Source organism: Corvus brachyrhynchos, unplaced genomic scaffold (genome assembly GCF_000691975.1).
Source record: "Corvus brachyrhynchos isolate BGI_N302 unplaced genomic scaffold, ASM69197v1 scaffold239, whole genome shotgun sequence".
Lineage (NCBI taxonomy): Eukaryota > Metazoa > Chordata > Aves > Passeriformes > Corvidae > Corvus > Corvus brachyrhynchos.
In genome coordinates this window covers 4,160,490-4,186,189 of record NW_008246057.1, presented here as the reverse complement: position 1 = coordinate 4,186,189, position 25,700 = coordinate 4,160,490, and the positions used below count along the sequence as shown (strand labels likewise).

General features: G+C 38.9%; 1 protein-coding gene across 1 annotated transcript in view; it reads right to left on the bottom strand.

Moving 5' to 3' along the window:
• The window catches only part of ABCD2 (ATP binding cassette subfamily D member 2), a 49,930-nt gene that overhangs the window by 18,003 nt on the left and 6,227 nt on the right, over positions 1-25,700 (bottom strand). The window contains exons 2-7 of the mRNA XM_008642578.2: positions 24,951-25,697; positions 23,418-23,598; positions 19,138-19,259; positions 16,152-16,320; positions 12,942-13,036; positions 11,366-11,511 (exon numbers count right to left, since the gene is read on the bottom strand). Of these exons, the coding sequence (XP_008640800.1) occupies positions 11,366-11,511; positions 12,942-13,036; positions 16,152-16,320; positions 19,138-19,259; positions 23,418-23,598; positions 24,951-25,697 (1,460 nt within the window). The remainder of the gene's footprint in view (positions 1-11,365; positions 11,512-12,941; positions 13,037-16,151; positions 16,321-19,137; positions 19,260-23,417; positions 23,599-24,950; positions 25,698-25,700) is intronic.

The window sequence follows — 25,700 nt, the reverse complement described above, 5'->3', positions numbered from 1 at the left end:
ATTATTCTCACAGATATGCAAAGTTATGTGGAGGAATTATGTACAAGCAACTATAAACACTTGCCTGACCCACATAAAAGCATCTGTCTCTGGCTGACAAGATGCATCTCTAATACATCCAAGTGGGAGAGAAAAAGGGGAACACTACACCTGGGATTCTCCTTTTCAGATAAATTGCAGCTTGGATTTTCAAAGGAGATTGGATAGCTTCAGAATGTAATTCAGCATGCTTTATTTGACAACTAAAATAAAATGTATTTCAAATTTAGGCATCTCTATTTAAAAAGGTGATACTGGAGCCCAAGCCCCAGCCATGGGGATACCTTCCTAGGAAACTTGAAAGACCTTAAGAAGTCAGTGCTTGCGCTGAAGAATCTCCAGTTCAGAAAGTCAAATGTTGTCTAATTCCTTGGAAGGTTCAGCACAGCATGGAATATTAGAGCAACAGTTTTAAGTCCAACACAAAACCCTGCAGCTACTAGAGATGCAAGAGGAGGACCTGTATGACAAGTTTATGGTTAGCATAGCTCTTCCAAGAACTGGGTTCAGGTTTAGTTCTTCTCAGCTTGCAGCACATCAGATTGCTATTTTTCTAGGCTAGTGTCCTGGCTAAAAAGGAGTCAAACAGAGGGCACCTTCTAATCTTCCCACTGAAGCAAGGAAACTACTGTTAAGAGGCAAGAACCACGTGTCCAAAGAGAGTGTTACTGGAAAGAGCCTAATTATATACTATACTAGTCAGAGTCCTCAACCGGAAGAAGGGAGACTTTAGTACCAGTCTTTTTTTCCCCAACGCTCTTTAAGGTAAAATCCAGTAACTATCCTAATCCTTCAGTAGCACTGTAAAAATACTTAAAGGGGATTCCAATCTTATTTAGGTGCCTGCTCTCAGGAGAGACAAATGGGTTTAACATTTAGCTCTCAGTTTGGCACCTAAGCTGCAGTAAGTGGCAGAAGATCAGACATACTTTTATACTTAGAGATTCCTACAGGTTAACTCTAGGTGGCTCCCTTTACCTACAACATAAATATTTTGGATCATTTTTCAAAAGCTCAACATCTCTGCCCGACCATCTAGGGGATCCCTCCATATTTGAATTCTCCATCACCTTGCTTGCCAAGACTGTAATTTTAGGAGGCGCTCTACTTTGTCTGGAATCACCTCAGCAAAACTCCAGTTATTGCAATGCTCCTGATTTAGATTAATAGTAAAAACTCCAGTTTTCACCAACAGTAATGCTTGATCAACGGTGATCAACAAGAAACAACAGCTTCCACCAATTAAAGTAACTGAATTCTTAGTAATTCTTCGATGACATTAATAAAATAAACAGAAAAAAAAAAGATGGCACCACCACTACAAATTTGAGAAAATAAAATGTCTTGAATGAAAGTGAATTAAGTTCTTTTTCAGTAGTGTTGTATCCACTACTCTCACACAGAAGGTGCTATCATCAAAGAGTTAAAAAATAATAAATAATAGCTATCAAAATTTTAAAAAACACAGCAGGCTGTTTATTACATTGTGTCTAGTTCAAGGGATTTTAGGGCCAGCTAAAGTTTCAGTAACCCTTCTAAATATATAAATAATTGATCTGTCTTTAAACTACCCTACACTGAACTTTGCTCTCCACTCATACAGAACTAGCCAGAAACATCCTCTAAATATTTCAGATAGATCAGTTACCTGAGTGGAAAATCCTACCAGAGCACTAAAGACCATAATGCCAAGGAACATAGTTAACAGGAAATGAAATGCACAGTATGAAAGGCTGAATTCTCAATGCATATAATTAGAATCTGGTATCAAAGGCTGAAAAAAATCACATTAATCACTCTGTGGCTTTTTTTTTTTTGTGAAAAAGCTGTGCACATTTCTGCAAGAAAACAATCTGGGAGCACACAATAACCAGAAAGGTAAAAGAAGCCTTTAAATTAAAGTGCTATTCATACTCAGGTATCATCTCATCTCTTGATTTTTCACTATTACCAAGATCATGTATAGACAGAATATTACTGGAACTGGCCAGATGGCAAAAAATGTTCAAGGTGAACAATTCGCATAATTATTCAGTTCAGTCTGTTTGTATCTTGTGATCGGCAGAGAAAACACAAAAACACATGTATAATTGAAATCAGACTCCAAACGATTGCTACAAAATTTTAGCAGCTAATGCATTCTGAAATAATTATACCACATGCAATGAATCAATCAAATGAAGGGAAAATACTCTCCTTTTCTTAAACTTCCAGTGTTTGCACACCCAGTCTTTTCATACCTCTGGCAGTACTGATGATAAAAGGATTATCTGGATGGATGATCATGAAGATCAATGAATTGAAGAAAGAACAATGAGCTGTTCTGGATAAGGTTCTAGCCTGCCAGTCCCACCAGGCATACTCTAGCCTAAGAGGTGTTTCTGAGTTTTACCACAGCAATGTAACACAACGAGCAAGTTTCCCCCTTTTAGAATGATCCCAAGTTGTTCATAGTTTTGTAGATGAGAAGTGACAACTTATTTCACAGAGAAGAGGAAGTGTAGACAGCAAAGCCTCTAGAGCAAAGGCTGGTTTTGCTTTGGGTTTCTACAGTGCTTAGTTGTCCATGGCCTAACTTTTTCCATAGACAAGTATTCATAGAGCAATAGTGTGTCTGCAGTGAAACACCTGCCAACAAGTGAGAAGCCACACACTGCACTGACTTCCTTCTCTAATCTGCTGTGAAACACTGCATTACACAGGACAGAACGTGACGGAATAGAGACACACCATGTATATGGATACATGGAACATTATTACAGACATTTTATAAGCATTATTGGTATGTGACGCCACTCTGCAAGGGAGCTGTAGTAATAAGCAGAAACAAAGATTGATATGGAATAATTAATGCAAAATGTTAGGCAAATAACCAAGCCTGGGAAAGTCTTCCCTCTTGGGGAGGCCACATTCCCATCTAAGCTAGGTAGGTGCACACATGATGAACTGAACAAAAAATCCCACCTGCTACATTCTCCCACAAGACCATGACATAATTATTGGCATAAGAACAATGAAGTGAAAAATCCAGTATTGTGGGGACTACTCAGCATTGTCAGCAGGAGAGATTCATCTCACCTAGAAGTTACTTATGTAAGTCTGAGTTAGTTACCCCTGGCCGTCTTTGTAGTCAATGGTGTTCTCTACTGAACTGGGCCTAGTACACAGGACAAGCAGCTGCAGTGATTCCAGCTGGAAGACTGTTGTGCATTATGGAGTTGGCGATCTGTGGAACAGTTGCCTTGAGTGGGCCTGTGCTATACTTTGCTGGACTGTGTTAAGTTCTGCTGCACCCAGAGCTTGGCCTTCAGGCCTGTGCTGCACTGCACTTATCTCCTGGGTGCAGGATAAACTTTGTCAGCTAATCTTCATGGAGGAGCCTGCAAGCAGCTCCCACCTGGCACCAGCAATTACACTGCCAGCGTGTCCTTGTCTTTATCTTGGAGTGAAGCAGCATGTTCTCATGGCAACATCCTTTGGTCTGACAGTAGAAGTGACAAATGGCATTGTTTACTTCTAAGAGAATCCTACCAGAGCACTCAACACTACAGTGCCAAGGAACCTTAGCACAGATGGGACCAAGTGTAGCATATGCTGCACTGACTAGGTCTGTCTGATGCTGCACAATGCTGGGCTCCTAGCATCTGATGGGATTCAAGTACCACAGAACTGATGAAGGGACTGGATCATCTCTCCTATGAGGAAAGAGACCTGAGGGTGTTCAGCCTGAAGAAGAGAAGGCTCAAGGGGATCTTATCAACTTATATAAATACCTGAAGGGAGGGTGAAAAGCGGACAGAGCTGGGCTCTTTTCACTGGTGTCAAGTGACAGGATCAGAGCAAATGGGCACAAACTGAAACAGGAGATGCCATATGAGCATCTGGAATCAATTTTTCACTGTTACGGTGATCAAGCACTGAAACAAGTTTCCCATAGAGAGGCTGGAGAGTCTATCCTTGGACATATTCAAAATCTGGATATGGTCTTGGGCAAACAGGTTTAGCCTACAGGCAGTCAAACACAGAACTAGAAACTAAGAAATGTGTCAGAGTGAGCAGACCATGGAGAAGCTTGGAGAAGGATGAATGACCTTGGAGCTGGACACAGTTCTGAAGTTCTGGAGCCCAGGACACAGGGGCAGGCAAATGGCAAAGCCTAAAGGGCATGGGAAGAACTACTACCTTCTTTTGAAGGAGGAGGTGTTGGCTATGTCTACTACCTGGATTTTTTAAAACATAGAGCACTGTAATGGAGCTTCTGATTGAAAACTATAGTAGGAAGGAGAAAGGACTTATTCCCAGGGAAGTTGATACCAGTTGTTATTAGAGCTTTCAGCTGTCCTTGCCTTACAAAAGCCAGCATCCTTTCAGTCTTTTCATATTAAGCTTTTTATGTCAGGGGGATTTTGTAGTTTATGCTTCCCAGTGCTTCCCACTGTTAGGTAACCAAATCGTTTCTCATTACTTGATATGCATAAGGCATTTGAAAGTGTGCTTTATGATGCTCCTGGGTAAAATATTATTGAAATAGTAAACAGCTGCCATTCTGTTCATCTGTCAAAGATCCTTTGTTGCACAGTTGCAAGGCAGGTGCATTAAGCTGGAGGTAACTGCTCAAGCTGAACAGAGTTCTAATGGGAGCTTAGCAAAGAAACTAGGTCATGTAAATGCAACCACCAGATTACTCCTGAAAATGCAACTTTGTCTGTACCACTGCTAAACTACACAGAGTTCTCAGTTAATCCCTGGGTGAATTTGTTCCCCTGGCACTGCTACTAAAACTAAATTTTAAAGGCAAAAGAAGTTGTGGATACCCCATCCCTCTAAATGTTCAAGGCCAGGCTGGACAGGCCTTTGTGCAACCTCGTCTAGTGGAAGGTGTCCCTGCCCATGGCAGGGGTTTGGAAGTAGATGGTCTTAAAGGTCCCCTTTAACCCAAGGCATGCTATGATTCTATGAGCTGCTTGTATCAGCAAAATGAACCTGACACAGATCAAATAGATTGTCATTGTTTTGCAGGATAGATCCTATAAGTACCAGCCATGTATTCACTTCTTATAATCTATTAATGACTTGGTAATTATGTTTGTCAAGCCTGACAGTGTACTTTAAAAAAGTTCAAAGCTTATTTTTCCTAGTTTTTAAATGAAGTTCCATAAACAGTTTGGCACATACATGGATGCCTGGAGGAAAAGTTGAGTATGTATCAACATATCTCAGTTCCTCACCCACATTTAGTCTTCTTGGTATCTCCCATAGCCACAGCTTGCTCCAGACATGCCCCAGTCTGAAGGCACTGAGGGATCAAAACCCCAAAGAATGCTGAAGTCCTTCACAAATACCAGTTTAGCAGTAGCCCTTAAATGTGGGATTTATGTAAATACGTTTTAAACCCAAACTAAATCCCAATGCAGCAAGTTGACTACATACTTCAATCTGGAATTTATGCAACACTTTCCTTAATAACAGAAAATACCTGTAAACTATGCTTTAATCAGCTGACTCTTGTGTCTGGGCAGTAGAGAAGACACCTGGCATGGCTCGGGGGGAGAAGCAACTAACACACAAAACCATTTCCCACCTCTGACTATCAGCATTGGTCAATTTTGTACATGATGTCCTACCAAGAGGTACTGCCATTACTTGTGAGCAGTCAGCACACAGACCTAATAATAAACATTCAAACTTTACAGCTGTGAGTGAGCCTTCAGAGGAAATGGAGAGGTTTCACAGAGATCCTGGCAGGCAAAGCTTCAGCCAACCTACAGGGCAGCAAGGCAAGAACTTTTCTGTTCTAGCTGAGGAAAGATGGAACTTTCATCAATCAGGAAGGATAAGTGCAAGCATTTCTATAGGAATGCCAAAAAGATGAAATGGAAGAAGCTGTGCCCTGGCCAAGGGGAGAGCCTGACAGCCCTATCAGATGCAAGGCCACAGTTTCTAACAAACAGCAGAACTGAGGTAAGCTGTCTGGAACGGATTAATCTCAAAAGAGGAAAAATAAGATACAAAGTAGCAGGCAATTTTTAAAGCATAACTATATCAAAATAGTATGCAAACTATTGCACACAGTATGAAGTGCGTTGTGTTACGTTTTTTGTTAATGCTTATCTACCAAAGACCTTTTTCTCATCTGTCAGATAAGCAGTGAACTTTGGAAATAAACACATTGAAAAGGAGCATCATGAACTTGGTAACAGCAAGTCTGACAGACAGATCCAGTGTGCCAGGGAGCAGGTGTCTGTAGGGCATGATATGAACCAATGGCAAAGTATCGAAGGAACAAGTCCATGTGGTGCTGCACTATGAGCAAAATGCTGAAGGGCAATGACAATTGCTGGTGCACTGTTGGCATGTGCAATCAGAGTCCAGCTTAACTCCAGCTGACTCAACTAGAAGGATCATAGTTAAAGACAAAGCAGTATTAGCTGACAACAAATTAGGATGTGCAGAATACAACAAAGGACAGAGACATCTGAGCCAATCTAAGTGAGATGAGGCAACAGAACTCGTATAGGCATATTTGCACAGCAGTTCATTCAGGCTACTTCTGCAGCAAACCACACACTAATGAGAAAATAGTCTGATACAGAAGAACCATGTAGACACATACTCCATTTGCACAAACTTCCATATGTAATATAGGTTATCTGAAAGTGAAAAACAGCAATTTTGCAAGATTAAATTGTTTACATAATCAAGAACTGTTTCAGGATGAGAGTGGCCACTACTAACTACTCCATGCTTAAGACAACATTTGAGTTGCACTATAATCTTCAAATTTTCATATGCTTGTAATGTAAAAATTACTTTTATTTCATCACTTTATTATTTATATCACTTAGAACTGGAACATTCTTGCTTGGTTTCATCCACATGATGAATATCCTTGGACTACCTGAGGCAAATCACATCAGACATTTGGATTACTCGATAGATCTAAGGAGAAGAAAAATATCTCTGTAGCTGATGCAATTTTTTTTTAGTATCCAAGGATATTTTTAGAATACAAAAGGAAAAATGCCAGACAGGAAAAGACTTGTAAATGAACTCCAGATAAAATACCAGAAATAAAGCAGATGTATGTGAAACCAAAAAGCCTAGGAGGGCCAGATAAACCTTTAAACTGTTCCATTTCATACTATCCTAGCATTAACAAGAAGGCAGCAAGATATAGGTATATAAATTTTAAATTACAAAGAACAAACAACACTTAATACCAGTTTATCTTTGGTTGCCTCCTTTTTAGGATTTGATAACCCTGGTGTTGAAAGAAAGAAATGTTAGAGATCTACTTGAATGAGCAATAGCAGGAGAGAGAGAGAATACAGAACTGGACCATTGCTGTGACTGCTGAGAAATTGGCTAGGTCTTCTACTAGAATGGCACACACAGTAACAGAGAAACTATGCATGCTACTGGAGAAACACACCTCGCCCAAAAATACAATAAAAACAATCTGGAGAGAAAAACCAGTGACAATGGATGAGGAGAAAGTAGTACAATGTATTACTCCAGGCTCTATAGGAATCAGTCCTCAAGAAAGACAGAGAAAATGCTGATGGACATTTTAGATATGTGCTGTGCTAGGAAGACTCATGATCAAAGGTTATGGAACCAACAGAGACTGCATGAGACATGCCTCCATGCAAATAAGACAATATGACACAGCAGGCAGAAAATTATTAACAATTTAGCTCAATAACCCAGTGGTAATTAGAGCTTTACTGCAGCTTTATGGTGTAGAGATATTGAGGAATATTCCTGTGCTGTTGTCAAGGTAACCTGCAAGTATGTAGGTGTGAAATTTTGCTGGCATTTATATCAAACTAAGGAAATGAGCGCCAACATGTGCAGAATCGGTTTCCTTACAACTGAAAAAGCTGAGAATTTTCATTGGAGAGCAAGAAAAGCTGGAGTAAATGCTAGGAGGAATTGTGTGCTAGAGCTCTTTAATTCCATGGAGATGGAGTCTCCTCCCAAGTTTAAGACCAACAGAGTAGAAACAGGGCACAGTCTGGAGAAATAGGCTACTTTCAGATAGGCTATGAGAGGCTAATTCCCAAGTGCTTCAGATAAATCTCGTGGTATACCTTTAGCATGTTAGCATATCTTTACTCATGTTACCCACTACATACTTTTGTTAATTATTTATTATTTAAAATGATGTTTCTGGATTCTGATTGGAATCGTGATTCCTTACCAACTAGAGTGCCACAAGTATTTATTTTTTCATTCATGCTACATTCTTGGCCAGTTGATTAAAAGAGCAATGCAAAGAGGTGGTTAACACAAATGAATTTTACTTTGCAAAAGAAGGACAGAAAGAAGTAGAAGAATGGGTAAGAACATATACTCTGCCAGTTACTCAGTCTCCAATGAGATCTGACAACTTGTTGAGGTGTGACCAGTTCCTAGCACTGATACAACAAGCTGCTTCAGGCACCAAATGATGCTGGATTGCTTAAAGGCTCTTAAAGCTTCCCTCTCTTCTGCCTGCCCTCTCTTCTGCCCACTCTCCTCTTGGACAGGCCTATCAGGGACAGTGGCAGAGCCCCTGAAATTCCTGAACTTTTCTCCAAAAGGGCATTTTTTTCTCCCCAAAAGGACAGTTTGTCCTATCAGCGTCCACCAGAACTATGACTGATTACAGACAAATTCTGCGAGGCCTAGCGCTATATAAGGGGAGACAAAATGCCCTCACAGTGATTCACAGCAAAAGATAAAAAAAGCAGTATAATTATGCTAAGTAATCTAGAAACCCAAAAAGACAGGGATTCTTAAGGCTCTGTTTTAAAGCCTACAAACCACTAAGTAATGCTAACTACAAAGCACTTGCAGTGTGGATGAAATTTGGAGTATACAATGAGCTAATTCACATTTTAATTAATCAGTTATGTGTGTAGCTTTTGAACTCGACAAAGACACATGATTTCCCACACATTTCTGGAATACAATGCTGGAACATTAAAAAACAGAAATGAAAAAATAATCTTTTCAGTGAGCTCCTATTTACTGTGGAGTATTTTGTTACTCAGTAGTCACTGTATTCTCCACCATTCATGTGTGCAGATGAGGCTTCCCACGTTTGACTCAAAATGGGCTGATGCAGAATTAAATTCAGCCACAGGAATGCAGATGCTTCAATGGTAACTGTGTCCACTAATGGAAAGCCGTCTTCTATGTCTTAGACCAGAGATGTAATGTATACACATAAACACAGGGATGTCATCCTAACTTGCTGCTCTGATAGACATCCACCAATTCAAGAGCCTTCTGCTGTCCCACAGTTTTCACCTATCCACCAAACAAAAGAGTGAGGAAGGCTGATGCCAGGTTGATCCCATCCCACCACCTCCCAGACCCTGTCAGATGGAACATGTTCCAGAACATTTTCCAGATTGACAGGAATAATTTTCACTAAAGTTATGATGAAATATAAACATGATGAAATGTAGGCAGGGCACTCTACTTTTCAGTCTAGAATTCACAGAATTTTATCTAAGAAAAATAAACAAACAGAAGGTAATCCTGATAAAGCAGCAATTTTCACAGGGTTAATAAGCAAAATTAGCACCAACAGGACCTTACAAAACAAACCTCTTTAATTTGGGGACTTCCGGACAGTTAACAAACCACTACAAAAATCCTAAATATATACTAGAGCCAGGGACAGACAAAAACCTCCAAGTGAATGTGTGATTTATTTAGGCCACAAATAAATGAACTGTTAAAACACTCACAGGTAGATTACAGGTAAAAAAAGAAAAGCCTGGACCACATAAGACAATCCACACAAAAGCCCTAAAACTTTTGCAGAAGAGTCCTCTCAGTCACTAGTCACTCACTGTTGTCCCATTTACCCAGACACAGCTCTGTCCCTTGGGAAGGGAATCACAGAGCTCAAGAAGAGCCACAGAGCTGAGCTAAGAAAATGTCCCTTGGATTCTGCAAGGACATTGCAGCAGGACCCTTCCTCTTGGGGACTCTACTAGGATGGACTGCATGTGCCAGTCCCTACATGGCTTTGGTCAAGAGGGCTGCAAGATGTCAGGTGAATTCTGACCAAAACTTTTTGAAATGTTTCAAAGAAGAGGTCTGCTGGACAAACTTTTCCAGCACTGCAAAGTTAGAGGAAGCAGCTAACAAAGAACCATGTTTATGGAAAGGAAAACTCAGCAGATGTGATTCAATCCCCTCCACCAGCACCTTGGCAAATACACGTGAATGCAAGGTGAGTCTGTATGCTTTCACAGAATAAAGGGAACAAAAGTAAAGGGAAAGGGGTGTAAGCAAGCCAGCCACAGATGTTGATCTGAGTAGGGGGCTGGGATCACACAGAGGAAGGACGAGGCGGAAACTCAAGATTTTCTTCAAGAAAAAAATCCAGATTAGCTTTTGTTCTGAGTAAACCCATTTTAAGGATGTTCCACAGAATGCGTATTCTGAAATAATGTTTTGAAAAACATTTAATAAAGTGTTTTGCTCAAAACTCCTGAATAAAACTCTTGAGTGAATCAGAAAAATGACAATGGCTAGCAATAAATTACACAGATATTTGAAAAAATTATAGAGCAGTATTCTTTGCTACCTTCACCTGCAGCAAGCAAAATCTACTGATCAGTTACATTTCCACTCATCTTAATAGCTTGTACCTTTTAAACAAGGCTACAAACTGTTATCATGAATACTTCTTTTGCACACGGGAAGAAATGAACTACAGGAAGCAAAGATTCAGCGTTTGACTTTGCTTTTGCAAAACAACATAGTTAGATGTCTCTAAGGAAATATTCTACAACCAACTGCACAAGAGTATGTACTGAGAGTCCAACAGCATGTCAGAGTATAAAGAAAGCACAACAAAGCCAAGCTTCCATTAGTGAAACGTGCACATATTACTAAAAAGGCAATCTGCAGTTACTGTTGGATTGCATTGTGCTCTTGCAGTGTGAAAGTTAAGTTTTGGTTACTTCAACACTTAAGAATCAAACCACTCTCACTTGTCTTGACCCTTGGTTTTAAAGGAAATCAGATTTGAGATATACTAGGTCTATTTAAAATTTCTTTCAGAGTCCAGTCTGTTCCCATGATCCCAACTATTCAAGTCTTTAGCCATCTGAGGAACACACACATGTGAGCCCTTTCCAATGACTAATGATGTTGCATCACCAATGAGAAAAGATCTCTTTTTTTTAACACACTTCACACAGCTGAGGTTGTGCTTACCACCTTTTAACTTGGGTGTACACATCACAGATTAAAAACGTGAGAAGGGTCAAAATTCATGTAACCAGGTCGGAGGCATCACCTTCAGCAAGACACATACCTTTGTGGTATATAAAACATGTGTTGTGGAGGAGGCTTGTAGAGAACTCCTTCATAGACAGGCCACAAACCACTTAAAATTCTGAAGAGCGAACTCTTTCCACAGCCATTAGGTCCAGTGATTAAAAGATTCATCCCCTCCTCGACCTGCAAAGGAGTTGAAAATGCAATGATGTTATTATGCAGCCTATGTGGCACAAGAGAGTCTAAGACCCCTAAGAGGGAGTTACATAAGCATTTATATAAAATTATCTACCAATTTCATTGATTAGCTACATGTATTCATGCAACTATTCTGGAAACAGCGGCATTAGATAAAATATGTGGGCTGAGATAATGAAAATAATTTCTATTATGTCTGAGTATCTCTATAAACTAATGCTTACATTAATACATAATAGTAATGCTTATAATAATATATTATGTTATTATATACATGTAATGTAATATGTAATATGATTATATTACAGCATCAATAAATCACAGTCAGAATCAATTGTTCTAATGCAGATTCGGTCCAAAGGTGCTAACAGTGTATCAAGCAGTACTGTGCCTATCTGTGATATTAATTGCAGGTATGGGAGGCCAATCAAGTGATTTGGAAAATTTATTTCACATTGCCCCTTCCCACTTAATTACCTATGTTAACTTGGCTGTGATGCCAAGTGATTTTTTTTTATTCATTTGACGATTACCCTGTGTATATATGAGCGTAGATTTATGCATAATCACAATGTCATTATCTATGTTTTACAAAAATATACTGACTTCTATATTTTCTTTGTTTCTGTCTCTCAAGACAAATGAATAAATATAAACGTCTGCTTGATCATAGAGTTGTAATTTTACAAATCTGAAATTCCTACACTGAAGTCGTTGCAAGTTTGCCATAGCTAGGACCCTTTCCTCCTAGTTCCTAATTCAGAGGAAAAGAAACACCTTGCTTTAGCTAAATTAAAAGATCTGCTGGAATTGTTCAATTTATTTCTGATAACTTCAACTCTTTTTAAAAAGAATGACATCTGCACTGGAACATCAGATCAGGATACATATGGGAGTAATTCAGTAAAGGTCAGTCATTAAAATTGTGAACAAGTACCAAGAGGTGTCTGGAACAGGTTTTTAAAAACAATACAGGTTTCTACTGAGTAAACGCTCCCCTATTGGGCTTGTGAACTATGCTGTAAGCTGTTAGTCAGCACGGCTCTTTGTGGTGATCAAGCAAAACTATGGATTTGATTTTTTCACTGTTGCTGTGCCTCAGACTTTTAAAGAAGACTTTGTGACTAAAGCACCCCAATTTGATTGAAATTAACTAAAGATGGATGCATACTCCCATACACACATTTAAAAATCTCAGGTTGGCTTTTCACCTGGCAACAGCAACAGAAATCCTCCCTTCTCTTTCTCTGAGCAAACTACGTATGTCTGCCTCTATTGAGCTACTATGCCTACCTTTCTGGACTTCCCCTTTTATCCATATGCTCCTCCAAGTACTTAACATAAGGTATATGAATTCTGTGCTGTTTATGTTAATGTGATGGCAACAATCAGAAGATTCTTGCATATCATCTTACTTTGAAGTTTAGTCTGGAAACCACCACATCGCCATTCGGAGTAATTATAGGAACATTTTCACAAATAATTCCTTGATCAACATCAATTACTTTCCCTAGAAAGAAAAAAAATAAAAATTCGAGTTTGTGAAACCTTTTATTAACCAATCATTTGTGACAGCCTCTGTGCACAACTGAGTATATTTTCAAGTAAGGACTAGTGTTTGAAACTACTCTTTTATGTGCTCCAGGTTCCCCTAGTGGAAAATCTGTATAATAAATCTTAGCTAGTCCAAAAGACACTGTTAACAGTAGGCAAGAATGTGCAATGAATCCTAAATTAGATCCTAAACACAATGCACAGCATGCATCATAAATATGTGATGCACGATAAAGATGTGTTCATTCAAATTCTACCTGTATTTTCTGTATTCTGTTTTAAATAGCTGTTTAATACCAAGCAGTAAAAAAGTTCAAGGACACCCTTAGCCACAGGCAGACCAGTTAAACTTATTTTGAGGATTTAATTAGGAATCACTACCAGCTCTGAAAGTCAGAGTACCTTTCAGTCTCCTCCAGCAACGAAAGCAAAGGAGCAAACATTTAATGGCTTGCTTCCATCTCTTTTTAATGCCACAGACACTGTAAACGTGCCTTGTAAGTATTTGGAGAAACTCATGTACATTTCAGTCAGGTAGGTACACTTGGCATTTGGATTTCTGGAAAATTAAATATACAATCTCTATTGGACATTTGGGTACTCTGCAACACAAGGACTTTGAATTTAACTGTCCTGGAAACAGTAAAAGAATAAAACTAACTAACTTCTCAGTCACCTGTTAATGGCCTTGTCTAACAGAACCTGACTAGCTGGATTCCTAGAAAAATATTAGAAATTACCTTTATAGACAAGATGCAAAGGAAAGACATTTTTCTTTGTATTAGAAAGCTGTTTATTTATAATTTAAACCAATCTGAACAAAGAAAAATGTAACAAAGGCCAAGTTAGTTAGTTAATTATAAAAGGCTTGCATTTCCTTAAGTTAGGGTTAGTCTTACATTTTTCATTTAGAGGTACTTTGTTCAATTGCTTTCAACTTTGCCAAACTATAACAACCCGGGCAGAAATTTTTATGCCAAGTATCAGTCCAAGCACTCTTTTATCCTAAAAGTAATTTTACTTAAAACAATTCTGTGGTGTACAGCATGAGATTATGGGGGAAAAAGTGTTTTTCTGTTAAAAACAAATTAATTTGATACAGTGGAGAGGTTGTAGTTAAAATAAATCTACGATAAAATATACTCAGCTAGTAAGAATTAAGTGAACTTAATTCTCATTTCCTAATCCTAACTTCACAGCATTTGATTGCAACTTTACCATGCTTTTAAAGTATATTTATGTGTAATCACAAATACAATTGGACAGTATTTGTACAAGATGTACAAAATTCTATTTAATTTTTAGAATTCTGAATTATTAGATACACTATAAGGCAGTATTATTATCTGTAAAATACTGTTATCATTTTCATATTTTCACACTATTACTGACAACAGTAAATGCAAGGCACAAAACAGACATTGCTTAGTTACAAAGACATACTGGATGATTCAAAAGGAAATTATTATTATGTGTTCAAAGAGCCATTGGGGAAGCTGAATATTAAGATTTTTCTTCTCTAACAATACAGACACATACACGTATGTGAGCACGTGTACTTTTATCCACACACAATCCACTCTTCAGGGATTACTGAAGTATCATGACCCAAAGAAAGGAGGAAAACCAGTATTACAATAGGACTTGTCATAAAATAATGTGGAGCCTGTGGCCTAGATTCATCTGGCCTAAATTCTTCTTAAATCCTTGTGCTCAATGCTTGGTCTTGGCTAGCTGCCTCTGAGAGCTACAACTACTCAAGAGCAAATGCTAGTCACCATGGCTTAGGAGGAATTCAGACTGGATGAAAAGTGTGACTGTAGTAGAATGAAATCTTGGGAAAAGGTTGCAGAGAAAAGAGGAGTGGGGTTTAGATACAGTAGACCTAAAGGGAACATGAAGAGCACACTTGCATATCTGAACTGTATTTGGTTTTGATTTTAAACACAGTTATCTAAAAAGACCCCCCAAATTACTTTGTTGCTCCAGGAACTACAAACCTTTTCTCATGTACATAACAAAATGCAAGAGTTATAAAATGCCATTTCTTTTAACATCACCCAAGTATTACCAAGATCTACAAGATTAAGACATCAGCTATTTCCACACCTATCCACCATGCTGCATCAGACTTTGTTATGATGAACCTTGTCAGAAGACCTTTGAGAAATATGAGCTGAAGGGCAGCACTGTTGAAATCACTGCAAGAAGTTATGTCACAAAGAGCCCTTTGGGGCCTGTAACTCTACTGACGCTTAACTTTTCAAAAGCTAAAGGGAGAGAATGAGGCTTTTCAACACCACAGACGGCAGCAGCAGAAATGGTATGTTGGGAAAATGAAGAAAAACCCATTGCAAAAGCTGCCTTTAAGTACCTCAGAGAGAAGATGGATGCAAGAGGCAGAGAGGTGGCACGTAATGGAGCACAATAAGAAACAGATGTACAGAGAAAATGCTCCAGGGAGGGTGGAGACAGAAAGACAGTGGCACCAGAAAGACACAGGGTGGGGTCAGGAGGGAAAAAGTATATATTGATCAAATCATTTGGGAGGTGAGGAGAAGGGTAAAGTTGTCATTTTCAGTTGAGATTCCCACTAAATTATGAAAAAATAAGCACAAGCTGATCTTTAATAATGGAAAACACAGTATTTTTGGGACAAACTACTGAACCAATCTGTCTTTTTCCTCCTATCTCAAACAAAATAATGTGATGGTTAAAGATGAAAATGCTACAGTCTCAGCTTTCTGAAAAAAATGAACTATCTGAGGAAAACAGACACTGTCAGTGTAAAAATACTAAGATCACCATCACAAATAATAGTTTAGTTGAAATGCCTTTTCATTGAAAGTTTTTACAGAAAACATTTGAGCCATTTTATGTATTCGAAAAGCACACCATAAGGGCAGAGTCATAAGACAGCAGGGGGTTAAAATAGAAGGCAACATGGTCTCTGGGGCATTAAGGCTGAGAGGATGATTAGTTAAAGAAAAAACCCTCTTTCACCTCCCGTCTCACGGCACCGTGCCTCCCCCACCACCCCTGGGAAATTCATACAAATATGAATTAATTACCTTTGATTTCTAAGGGCCCATCAATGTGCAACTCTGCTTTATCTTCACTCCTGCTGTTGTTTACAGACCCTTGAATAACAGCAGTTCTTTTGTAGATACCTCTTTTCACCTCCTCAAAGACTGAGAACATGTTGTAGACACGGGCAGTGTAGCCTGCTAGCTCAGTGACCTGAGAAACAACAAGCGCCTCATTTCAGTTATACTTCACAAATTCTACAAATGAAATGTCTGGCCAAAGATCAACATGAGCAACAATGTATCCTTCAACACCTATCGATTTGCATTTCTCGAAATTCTGTGCTAACCCATATGCCACCTGTAGCTCCTACCAACCAGCAGGAAGGACAGCTTGAATCAAGCCCATGTAAGCTATGATAGCTCCAATAAATGAAGAGGCTGTAGAGACTGCTCATATCTGTAAAGTCTTCAATGAGCAGAGAACAGCTACTAACACATCTGAAAACAAAAAGCCTGGTACACAAGAAACAAAATCTCTGCATTTTCCAGCAAAAACAGAAGTCCAGAGAAGTGAGAAAAAAAAAGGCATCTACAATTATTTATGTTTACTTGCTTGTATTCCTGAAACCTCCTGTGGGAGAAGTGTGCTTTTCTGTGTAAAAGAGGCAGCACCAGGCCACCCTAATCTAAAATACAGTACAAACCAGAAATGAGTCTTGTATCAACTGCATGCTAAATCTGACACCTTAGAATAGAACTGAGCATTTTTAAGACAGTGAGAGCTCTTGGAAGGCTTTCTCAATTTTTTTTTTTGGTCCATTTGTCACAATTTTCACCTGGTGAATACAGAAACAACAGATCCCTGGACCTTGTAACTTCCTATTCACGGGCTATTCAAGAGCTCCTATTCAAGAGCTCCCAAAGAACCGCCTCCATCGGCTGGTAGCAAAGAATTAAGCCAAGGCCTTTTATTTTAAATATGTTACTAGATGGTTTTAAAAGGATACATTTTTTATACAAAATGCAGAGAGGACAAGAATAGCAACAAAATTAGATCAAGATTATAAAACCCTTGGCTTGCTGTGGTTAAATACATACACCCCATGACAGAGTTCACTCACTACGGTGTACATAATTCCAAGATTATTGGAAAGAATTGGAAATAATTCTGCAATTCTTCTGTAAGTTTCACTGTTTGTGCCAGACTCAGAAGTGAGTGCCAGTTCTGGCCACATGGGCATCATTTCACTGGAAGATGATGGAGAGAATCCAGCATGTGATAAATGAAAACTTGAACCAACTGTGCCCCTGGAGAACCATAACTTGAAGTAAGCTTCTCTACCATGACACTAGAAACTCCCTTTGTTCGAACACTAAATACTACCACCTAAACTATTGACTGCAAAGAAAAGTTGAGCCCACCTCATCTGCACAGTGAATTACATTGACTTGAAGGAGGCTGCCTTGGTGGATGAGGTGGGCAGGAACTGGAAATGCACCACCACTTGACGTGGGTTGAAGTACACTGTCCTTTGGAAACTGCCTGAATCATGAAATGAGAATGACAATGTGGTTGGAGTACTGTAGTGTCTCTTGAAGAGAAGCATAAATATAAAATTATGATGGAAATTCATAGAACTGGTCCTTGGTCTCATGCTGTCTGGATTAGTATCTTACCATGTTATAAACAAAGTGAGTTTGTTCAGTTCCTCTTCTACTGCTTTGTGGGTACTTTTTTTGCCAAAAAATAAACCCATGGTTTTTCTAAGTCCTCATGTACATTATATGAATTACTTAAATGCTGAAAACAAAATAGAAATTACATCAGTGTATAACAGGTTATCTGGCAGTATCTTGAGAGCAGAGACCAAGCAGGGGAATGCTAAAGGAGCATAGGTCAAAAATCACAGCCCATTAGAAGGACTCCTTCTGAAAACAGCTGACTCTGGCTTTGTCAAAGTCTGTATCTCAAGGCGACAAAGTACCCCTCCTCTTCCAATTTACCAAGCTGTAGCTATTATGGCTGGATTCCAAACAACAGAATCCATAGTCTTTGATTAGCTGCCTAGCTAATGTGTCCCTCCTCCCACTGCACTGGGAAAAGGGGTTCCCACCAAAGGGACGAGCAAACACCAATTTAAAAATGAAGAACAAACATTCAGAAGGAAATGTTGAGGAGATTAACAGCAGTGCCTCACTTTTCTTTGGCTTAACAGCTGGCATTTAAAGAAATCCACAAGAGAGAAAACAGATCAAAGCCCAACTCTACTGGAATTTGGGTAAGAACCTGAAACAACATCTCTTGATCTTCCAGATGAACATTCTGTACTTCTAGACTATTTGTAGTCCAAGGTGAACTTTCTCCTGCTAAAAATTCTCTATTTTGCAAAATTACTTATAATTTAACAGGTTCACAAATACTGAAAACAGCCTTATAGTTTAAGTGGCCTGGAAATAAGTATTCAACTCTCCTTGTTTTTCATATGGGAACAGGTTGCCCAGAGAGGTGGAGATACCCCATCCCTGGAAACATTCAAGGCCAGGTTAGATGGGACTCTGAGCAGTCCAGCATAGTTGAAGATGTCCCTGCTTATGGCGGGGGGGGTTAGACTAGAAGAACTTTAAAGACCCTTACAATTAAACTATTCTATTATTTTATGGCACTTACAACAGAAGAGTCCCAGTACATTGAAGGCAGACAACCTGAATTCAGGTCTGTGCTCCAAACAGAAGAGGAATTTGAACTTTCATCACTCACATTCCAGGAACTTCTATCACTCTCTGATGACACCTGAACACAAGTACTAAAAATGACATCTGCATGTTGCATCATACAGGCAACCATGCACTTTAGACTCTTTGTCGACTTAACCCTAAACATTAAACTACCAGTTCAAAAATCTTCATGGATTTAGTTGCAATAGAATTTGCCTTTAAAAACTGCACTACTTTTTAAAGTATTTTATATTAAATGTAAGTTGTTTTTCTTTTTTGTCCTTCTGTTTCATGCATGCAGAATGTACAGTACCTCTTTGTATGAAGACATAATCCTTTCAATAGCATCTGCTCCAGAGATCAGCAAGTTTCGTGATGTAGTAAAAGCTTCTGTCCTTTCACTAACCATTGCCTGTTTCTGGCCATCTTCCAACTCTGAAAGTAAAAAAAAAGTTTTGTTAAAATATTCTGCTGAAAATTATCTCTACAAATTAAATTATTATTAGAATGTGAGCTATTACAGAGCAGCTTTGTTCTTTTTTTAAGAAAAAGTTAACTCTATGAAGACAACTTTTCAAAAAGAACAGGTGAATGTAACTACCATAGCTTGGTAAAAAAGAATAAGTGGGAGCATATGGAATCCATTTTGTTAGGCAAAACATGTTATTATTTTATCTATTTTTACATGGATCACTTTTCCTTTTAATATATCATCATACAACATAAATTTTTCAAAACATGAAAGAAGTGAAACCTAAACAATGATCTGAAACAGATTTTTAGCATAATTTTAAACATTTTTGTAGCTATTAATTTTCAGCCTTACTTATTTACTGACTTCATGTAAAAGGAACCATTCACATTTGTGTAAATATGGCAACACAATTATATTTCTATAAGAAAGCAGTAAGCTTTTTAAGTATCAAAGGCATGGTTTCAGTAGGATGCCTCTCCCTCACAATGAAGTTTCTCTCTTCATCTGACCTCAAAACAAAGTTGTGATGCTTTATTTATGACACTGCACCCTGTTAACAAGAATACTCCTGCTCCAAAGAAAGAAGTTGTATCATAAGAATGTCAGCAGCATAAGGCAAGGAGAAAACAGCAGCAGAAATTATAGAAGATAACGTGAGATATAAGTATATTTAACATATCTACATATACCATCTTTCTACCATGGGACCTATAGATTCAACTTGCAAGGTTTGGTTCTTGAAGGAAACAAGATTTTAAAAGAAGCAGCTGACTATTTTGAGGCTAAATGTTGTTTCAGTGTTAATAATTGCAACTACAAACTACTGGTGTAGTAAACCACTCTTAAAGATTTTCCACATAAAAGATTTACAATGAAAGATCTCAAGGGTTTTCTTCATCACATAATTTTATATGTATTTCTATATATTGCTTAAATCTTTTGCGGAATGGGATCTGGATATTATTTTTTTCCTGAAGTTTTTTTAAAGTTTCTTTTTAAAACTAAGCTGATGCGAGGAATCACGCTAGGCAGAGTAACAGGTGGATACTGTGTCAACTCCCGTACTAGCAATTGTTACTAACATCCATGTTTCCACAGTACTCATGATCAAGAAAATCCAGGAGGAATTCCCTGCAGGTGTAATGCCACTAAATTTCATGGGCTAAGTCAAGCCATGCAAGAGTAGAGCAAACAGTATTTTTTTACTCTCACCTCCCTGACAAGATCAGATTCTAGAAATCTGGTGTGTGAGAATCTACAGGCAGCACCAAAGCCAGATGTATCTTTCTGTCTTTATTAGGTAAATCTAAATGCTATTTTGTTTTCATTTACACATCCATAAAGGTATTCCTACATAACTAGATCACTGAAATACACTGTATTACAGTGAAATACACTGGGTAATTAATGAAAAACTTTTAAAAATTACTACATCATAACTTTTCATATATATGCGTGTGTGTGTGTGTGTATACACACATACAACATCTATGTTATTTTTTCTGGTTTTAATAATGACTTTTTTTCATTTCAGTTCTATATCAGCACACTGTCAACTAGCTGTATGCAATCTTGCTGAGACACAATGAGAGACATGCTCTAAAAAAAAATACAGAAAAGCTCTCACAAAGGAAAGATTAAAAAATTCTTGCTCATGTTGCTCTCATTTTAAAAAGTTATTTCCACTTCAAGAAGAATAAATTTAGTGAATAGGGATAATTCAGTTAATTCATTAGTAAAAGCTGATTTGAAATCTGTTTACTTCTGAAACAACTGATTTTTGCTGATCTTGTGGGGATTATAGCTCATGCAGCCCCTGCTATGTAGAACCACCGCAATTAAATCATCTAGCAATCAGGTATGGTTTAACTATGTTAATGCAGCATTCCTCCTTAATGTAAATGCAGAATTTACTGATGGCTGCTTCCAGCACCCAGGCCAGCTCATTTAGCAAGAGTTTAAGGATCTCTACAAGCCACTGCATCAGTCAGTTTAGGGGTATTTAAAAAACTGAAATGATATAGAATTTATGAGCATTTCACAGTCCAAAAAGACAAACTCTTACATTATATAACTCACTGATAATACTTTTCTTGAACTTTTTGTCCAAATCATTTTTCATATGGCTGGCTCCTGTGTTTGAAAGCATCCCGTTTTAACAGACACACAGACTGTTTCATACAGAAACTAACATTTCCATTTTCCTCTTCACTTATGTAATTGATAGTCATACTTGTTTTATAAACAAAAATAAGTGTTCACTGTGTCTAGAGAAATCAAAGTCTTGCTTCGAAAAATAGTTACTCTCCATAAACTGAGACACATTTGGAACATGAATGGTTTAATACAAAAAGAATGAGAAATGTTATCAAACAGAAATCTTGTCTTTGCCAGCTAATTTCTTCTTTGAAATATACAACAAAATTTTAGAATTTCAGTCAGAAATATCACTGTCAAAGAAGGTTCTTTTTTCTTATTATTGAAGAATTTTTTTTTTTACTTTTTCCTTCTCCTCCTTGAAGAAGTGTACAAAACCTATGGCTTTACACCTGTAGTCTCAAGCCTGGCCATGGTACCAGTTTTGTACATACCCCTGATTATTTTGATTCATCCTAAAGAAATAAATCCACCATCTCTTCCTTCAGATGTGAACAAACTTGTGTCTGATCTGCTGAGGCATGAAGCACTGTTTTCCCAAGCAGGTCAATGGTAATTTCAGGTGTTCTTGATTCTTTGAATACCTGTAATACCTCAAACTGGTCTTGACAGTGCTGCCAGTATTATGTTTGTGAACCATCACTATGGTAAGCCCCAGGACCCAATAATAAACCCCATGTTTTAATAGTTTAGGTTGCTGGTAGCAAATATAATTCTGCTTTACAATGTGAACCACTGCTGCATCTCTGTTTTCTCCCACATTTGAAATGTATTTAACAAAAGAACAAACATGAGTAACAGGAACGTTATTTAGTTTAGCATGAATACAAGTCCTTTTTTATTCATGCTCTAATACCAAGGAGACATTTACAACATGTGGTTAAACGCTCCTTTTCTTGACTGTACCCATTCCCATCTTAGCAGAAAGACTTTTATCACTTTTTCTGTTGTGATAATAACCTTCACTGTGAGGTGAAATGCCTTTGTACAGCCTCTTCTGTTTGGAACAAGACATCCTGATATTTTTGAAGCTGTTCCCAGGATGCCAGCCAGGGTGCTGATATAGTGCCCTCCTGAGCCACCTGATGGGCAGCAGCTCAGGGAGCTGAGCACTCAGCCATGCACTGGCACAACTGCGAGACAGCTAAACCACATGGGCACTGCACAAAGCCATCCTACAGGTCTACCAAGCTTGTCCACTTGGATAGTCCTGACCTGGAATATAACTACCAAGAAAGAAACAGAACTACAGCACAGAAAAGAATTCACTCATACCTAATTCCAAGTATACAAATTAGAACTTTGTAGGATTTGTGTTTAAGGGATCTTCCTTAATACCTTTCTTTCTGCTCTTTTCTTCTTTTTCTTTTTTTTCTTTTTTTTTAATAGCATCTGCAGTAACAACATTATTTGAGTCTCATTTCACTTCCAGGAAATTTGTGATAGGATGTCAAAAATGATACCATCCTAGCCTGGAATCTGAATTTTACCTTCTCCCAGGGAGTCAGGGAGAATCTGCTGTTTCCAACAGGTCAACAATAAGAGAAATTACCTATAACTACCTGTAATTACAATATGGTTTACGGAAGAAAAAGAAGATAAGCATTCTAGGAAAGTTTGTAGTATCATTAGGTAAAAGGAGATACTGCAAAAATCAGCCTGCCATTCCAACAGTGACTAGTGAAAAAGGAGATTGCAATAATCATGACAATCTCGTGTGATACAAGGGTCCTTTAAGTCCTGACTTCATACTGTTTATCAGGCTTACACTCCAAGTTGGATCATTTGTGTTGCTCTCTGCTCAGCTGACTTGCTATGCTTGCAAGTTATACGTAAGACACAGATGTTGTAAGAAAGTCTGTGAAATACAGATCAATGTGAATGGCACTCAAGGGAACTACAGTCTTTTGAGGACATAACTTTAAGGAAAAGTTTAGAAATTAGGTAAAAGATGGTATTACCGCCATCTGCAAATCCCGTTGCGGTGATGATGGGCACAGCGACCATGACCATACCACAGCTACTCCAGACATACTTCATCAGGAACTGCTCTATCATGACATACCATAAACGTTTGGACAAAATGAGATTCATTTGATCTGTCAAATCCTTGTAGCTTTTTTGCAGTTGTTTCAATTCTACCTATGGTTAACAGAATAAAGTAATTTATACAATGAAACAAAGAAGCACATGTAGCACAAGATATGTTCACATGTGTACATAAAATAATCAGGTACCCAGAGCTGTCACTTCTGAGTCACACCTGCCATGTGGTACTTTATTCTCAATGTGCTGCAGTCTCACAGCAAAAGTGCACAGCTTTATGGAAGTCAGTGGACCTGGTTCTTATTACACCATTGTCCCTCGACAGAACATTGACAGGTTTTCAACTCTTTTAAGATCTCTAATATATACAAGAACAATATAGTAGTCACAACAGCTGATTCTAACAATCAAAATAAGATTGATTTCACATCCTTTTAATAAAGCTGCAGCTGTAGAGTTTCACAGCAACAGAAACTTATATTGGAAAGCATTTGGGGATCAATTATCTCCAGTGACTTAAAGTTGCAGAGTTAATTCCTGAAATGCAATGCTGCTTGTTTTGGCAAGCAGTCTGGGGAAAGAGAGAAGTATCCCAGGAGGTTTAACAAGTCAAAGACAGTTGCAAGTCAATATAATATATATTCAGTTCAAGCCCCTATATGTGGGAATCGAGAAAATGTTTAATTTAGCTGCGCTTAAAACATTATTACAGAGAGCTTTTGAGAACGTTTGTGTCTACAAAAATAAACCATTAATGTTATATAATCATTGCTTGAACTGAAAGAGTAATACTTCAGGCTGGTTTCCAGCTTTCATTTCCACCTTGCATGAAACAACTTTCTCCCAATTGTATTTGAAAGGTATTATGGCCAAAATTCACTTCTAATAAAAATATTAAAGGTCCCTTAATAAGGTGGCTTTAAAACAAGCTACTGGTTTATGTAACTGTGATTGCAGAAGTACTGTACTTAAGCTATTTTAAGACTGATGACTACATCTTTGCTTAGCTATGTGAAAGAGTGTCAAAGGTTGTAGTGTGCTCTGAGCTATCACAGAGTTTCCCCCTAGACTTTCTGGTGTGCCATGGTTGCTATTTCTGCTGAATTAAATACGGTAGTTCATACACGTGGTTGGAAAAAAAGAAGTCTGGAAAAGTTAATCAGAATGGACTGGGTGGGGGAAAAACAGTAATGCAGATGAGTTTTCTAGATAAGCATAAGATCCATCTGCAAAACCACAACATTGCCAGAGTTCAAGGGAACTGTGATCTGCTCCCCCCAGACACTGCTTGTGAGACAGCATTTCCTAAGAAATGGGAAGTGCCAAGCTGTAAACAAGTTTAAATGTCCGAGGGACCCAAAGTGCTCAAGAAGAGCATCAGGGGAGGCATGGATCCACCCTGGCACTGCAGGAGCGACCCCAATGCTTCCAATTTCTCTCCTCCTTACCTTGTGCCCTCGGTAAAAGGCAATCTCTTCCACGTTGGCAATGATGCGTGAATGTATGAAGCGCAGATAGCCCTTCTTGTGAGCCTCCTCAGCCACTAGTTTGCCAAACTTGGGCGAGCAGGCTTTGAGCACGCGGGCCGTGGCATAGACGACGAGACCAGCCAGGACTGTGGGCCCGATGGGGTTGGCTCCCCGGGACCGCGCTGTGCGGATGAGGGTGTAGGAAGTGAGCACAACATCCAGGATGGGCTTGGTGAGGTTGGAGTAGAGATGCGCCACGGACTGCGAGAACATCATGATGTCCTCGGTGAGGGACTGGTCAGGGTTGGCTAGCCGCCCGTCCATGCTGATCACTTTGTAGTAAGTCTGGTTGGCAAAGTAGGTCTCATAGGCGTGATCCACCAGGCGCGTGCGGAAGGCGAGGGCCAGCTTGCATTCCAGGTACCGTATGGTGCTGTTCACGAAAGTGGCTGGGATTGCGATCATCAACCACTTGATTAATTTGAAGACAAAGCTCCTGGGCTTTTTCTCCACAATGCTCTTCACAATTTTTCCATCGAGGGCGGCCACATAGATGGAGAGGAAAGTCCTGGACACCAGAGCAAGCGAGTGGAGGCAGAGTAAGCCCAGCTCGGCACTCACCAGCTTCGGGAAGAACAGTTTGCGGAGTTCAAGCAGCTGCTTGAAAAATTCCGCGTCCACGGCCGGGGAGGCTCTGCCCCGGATGCCGGTGCAGTGCGGGGCCCCCTG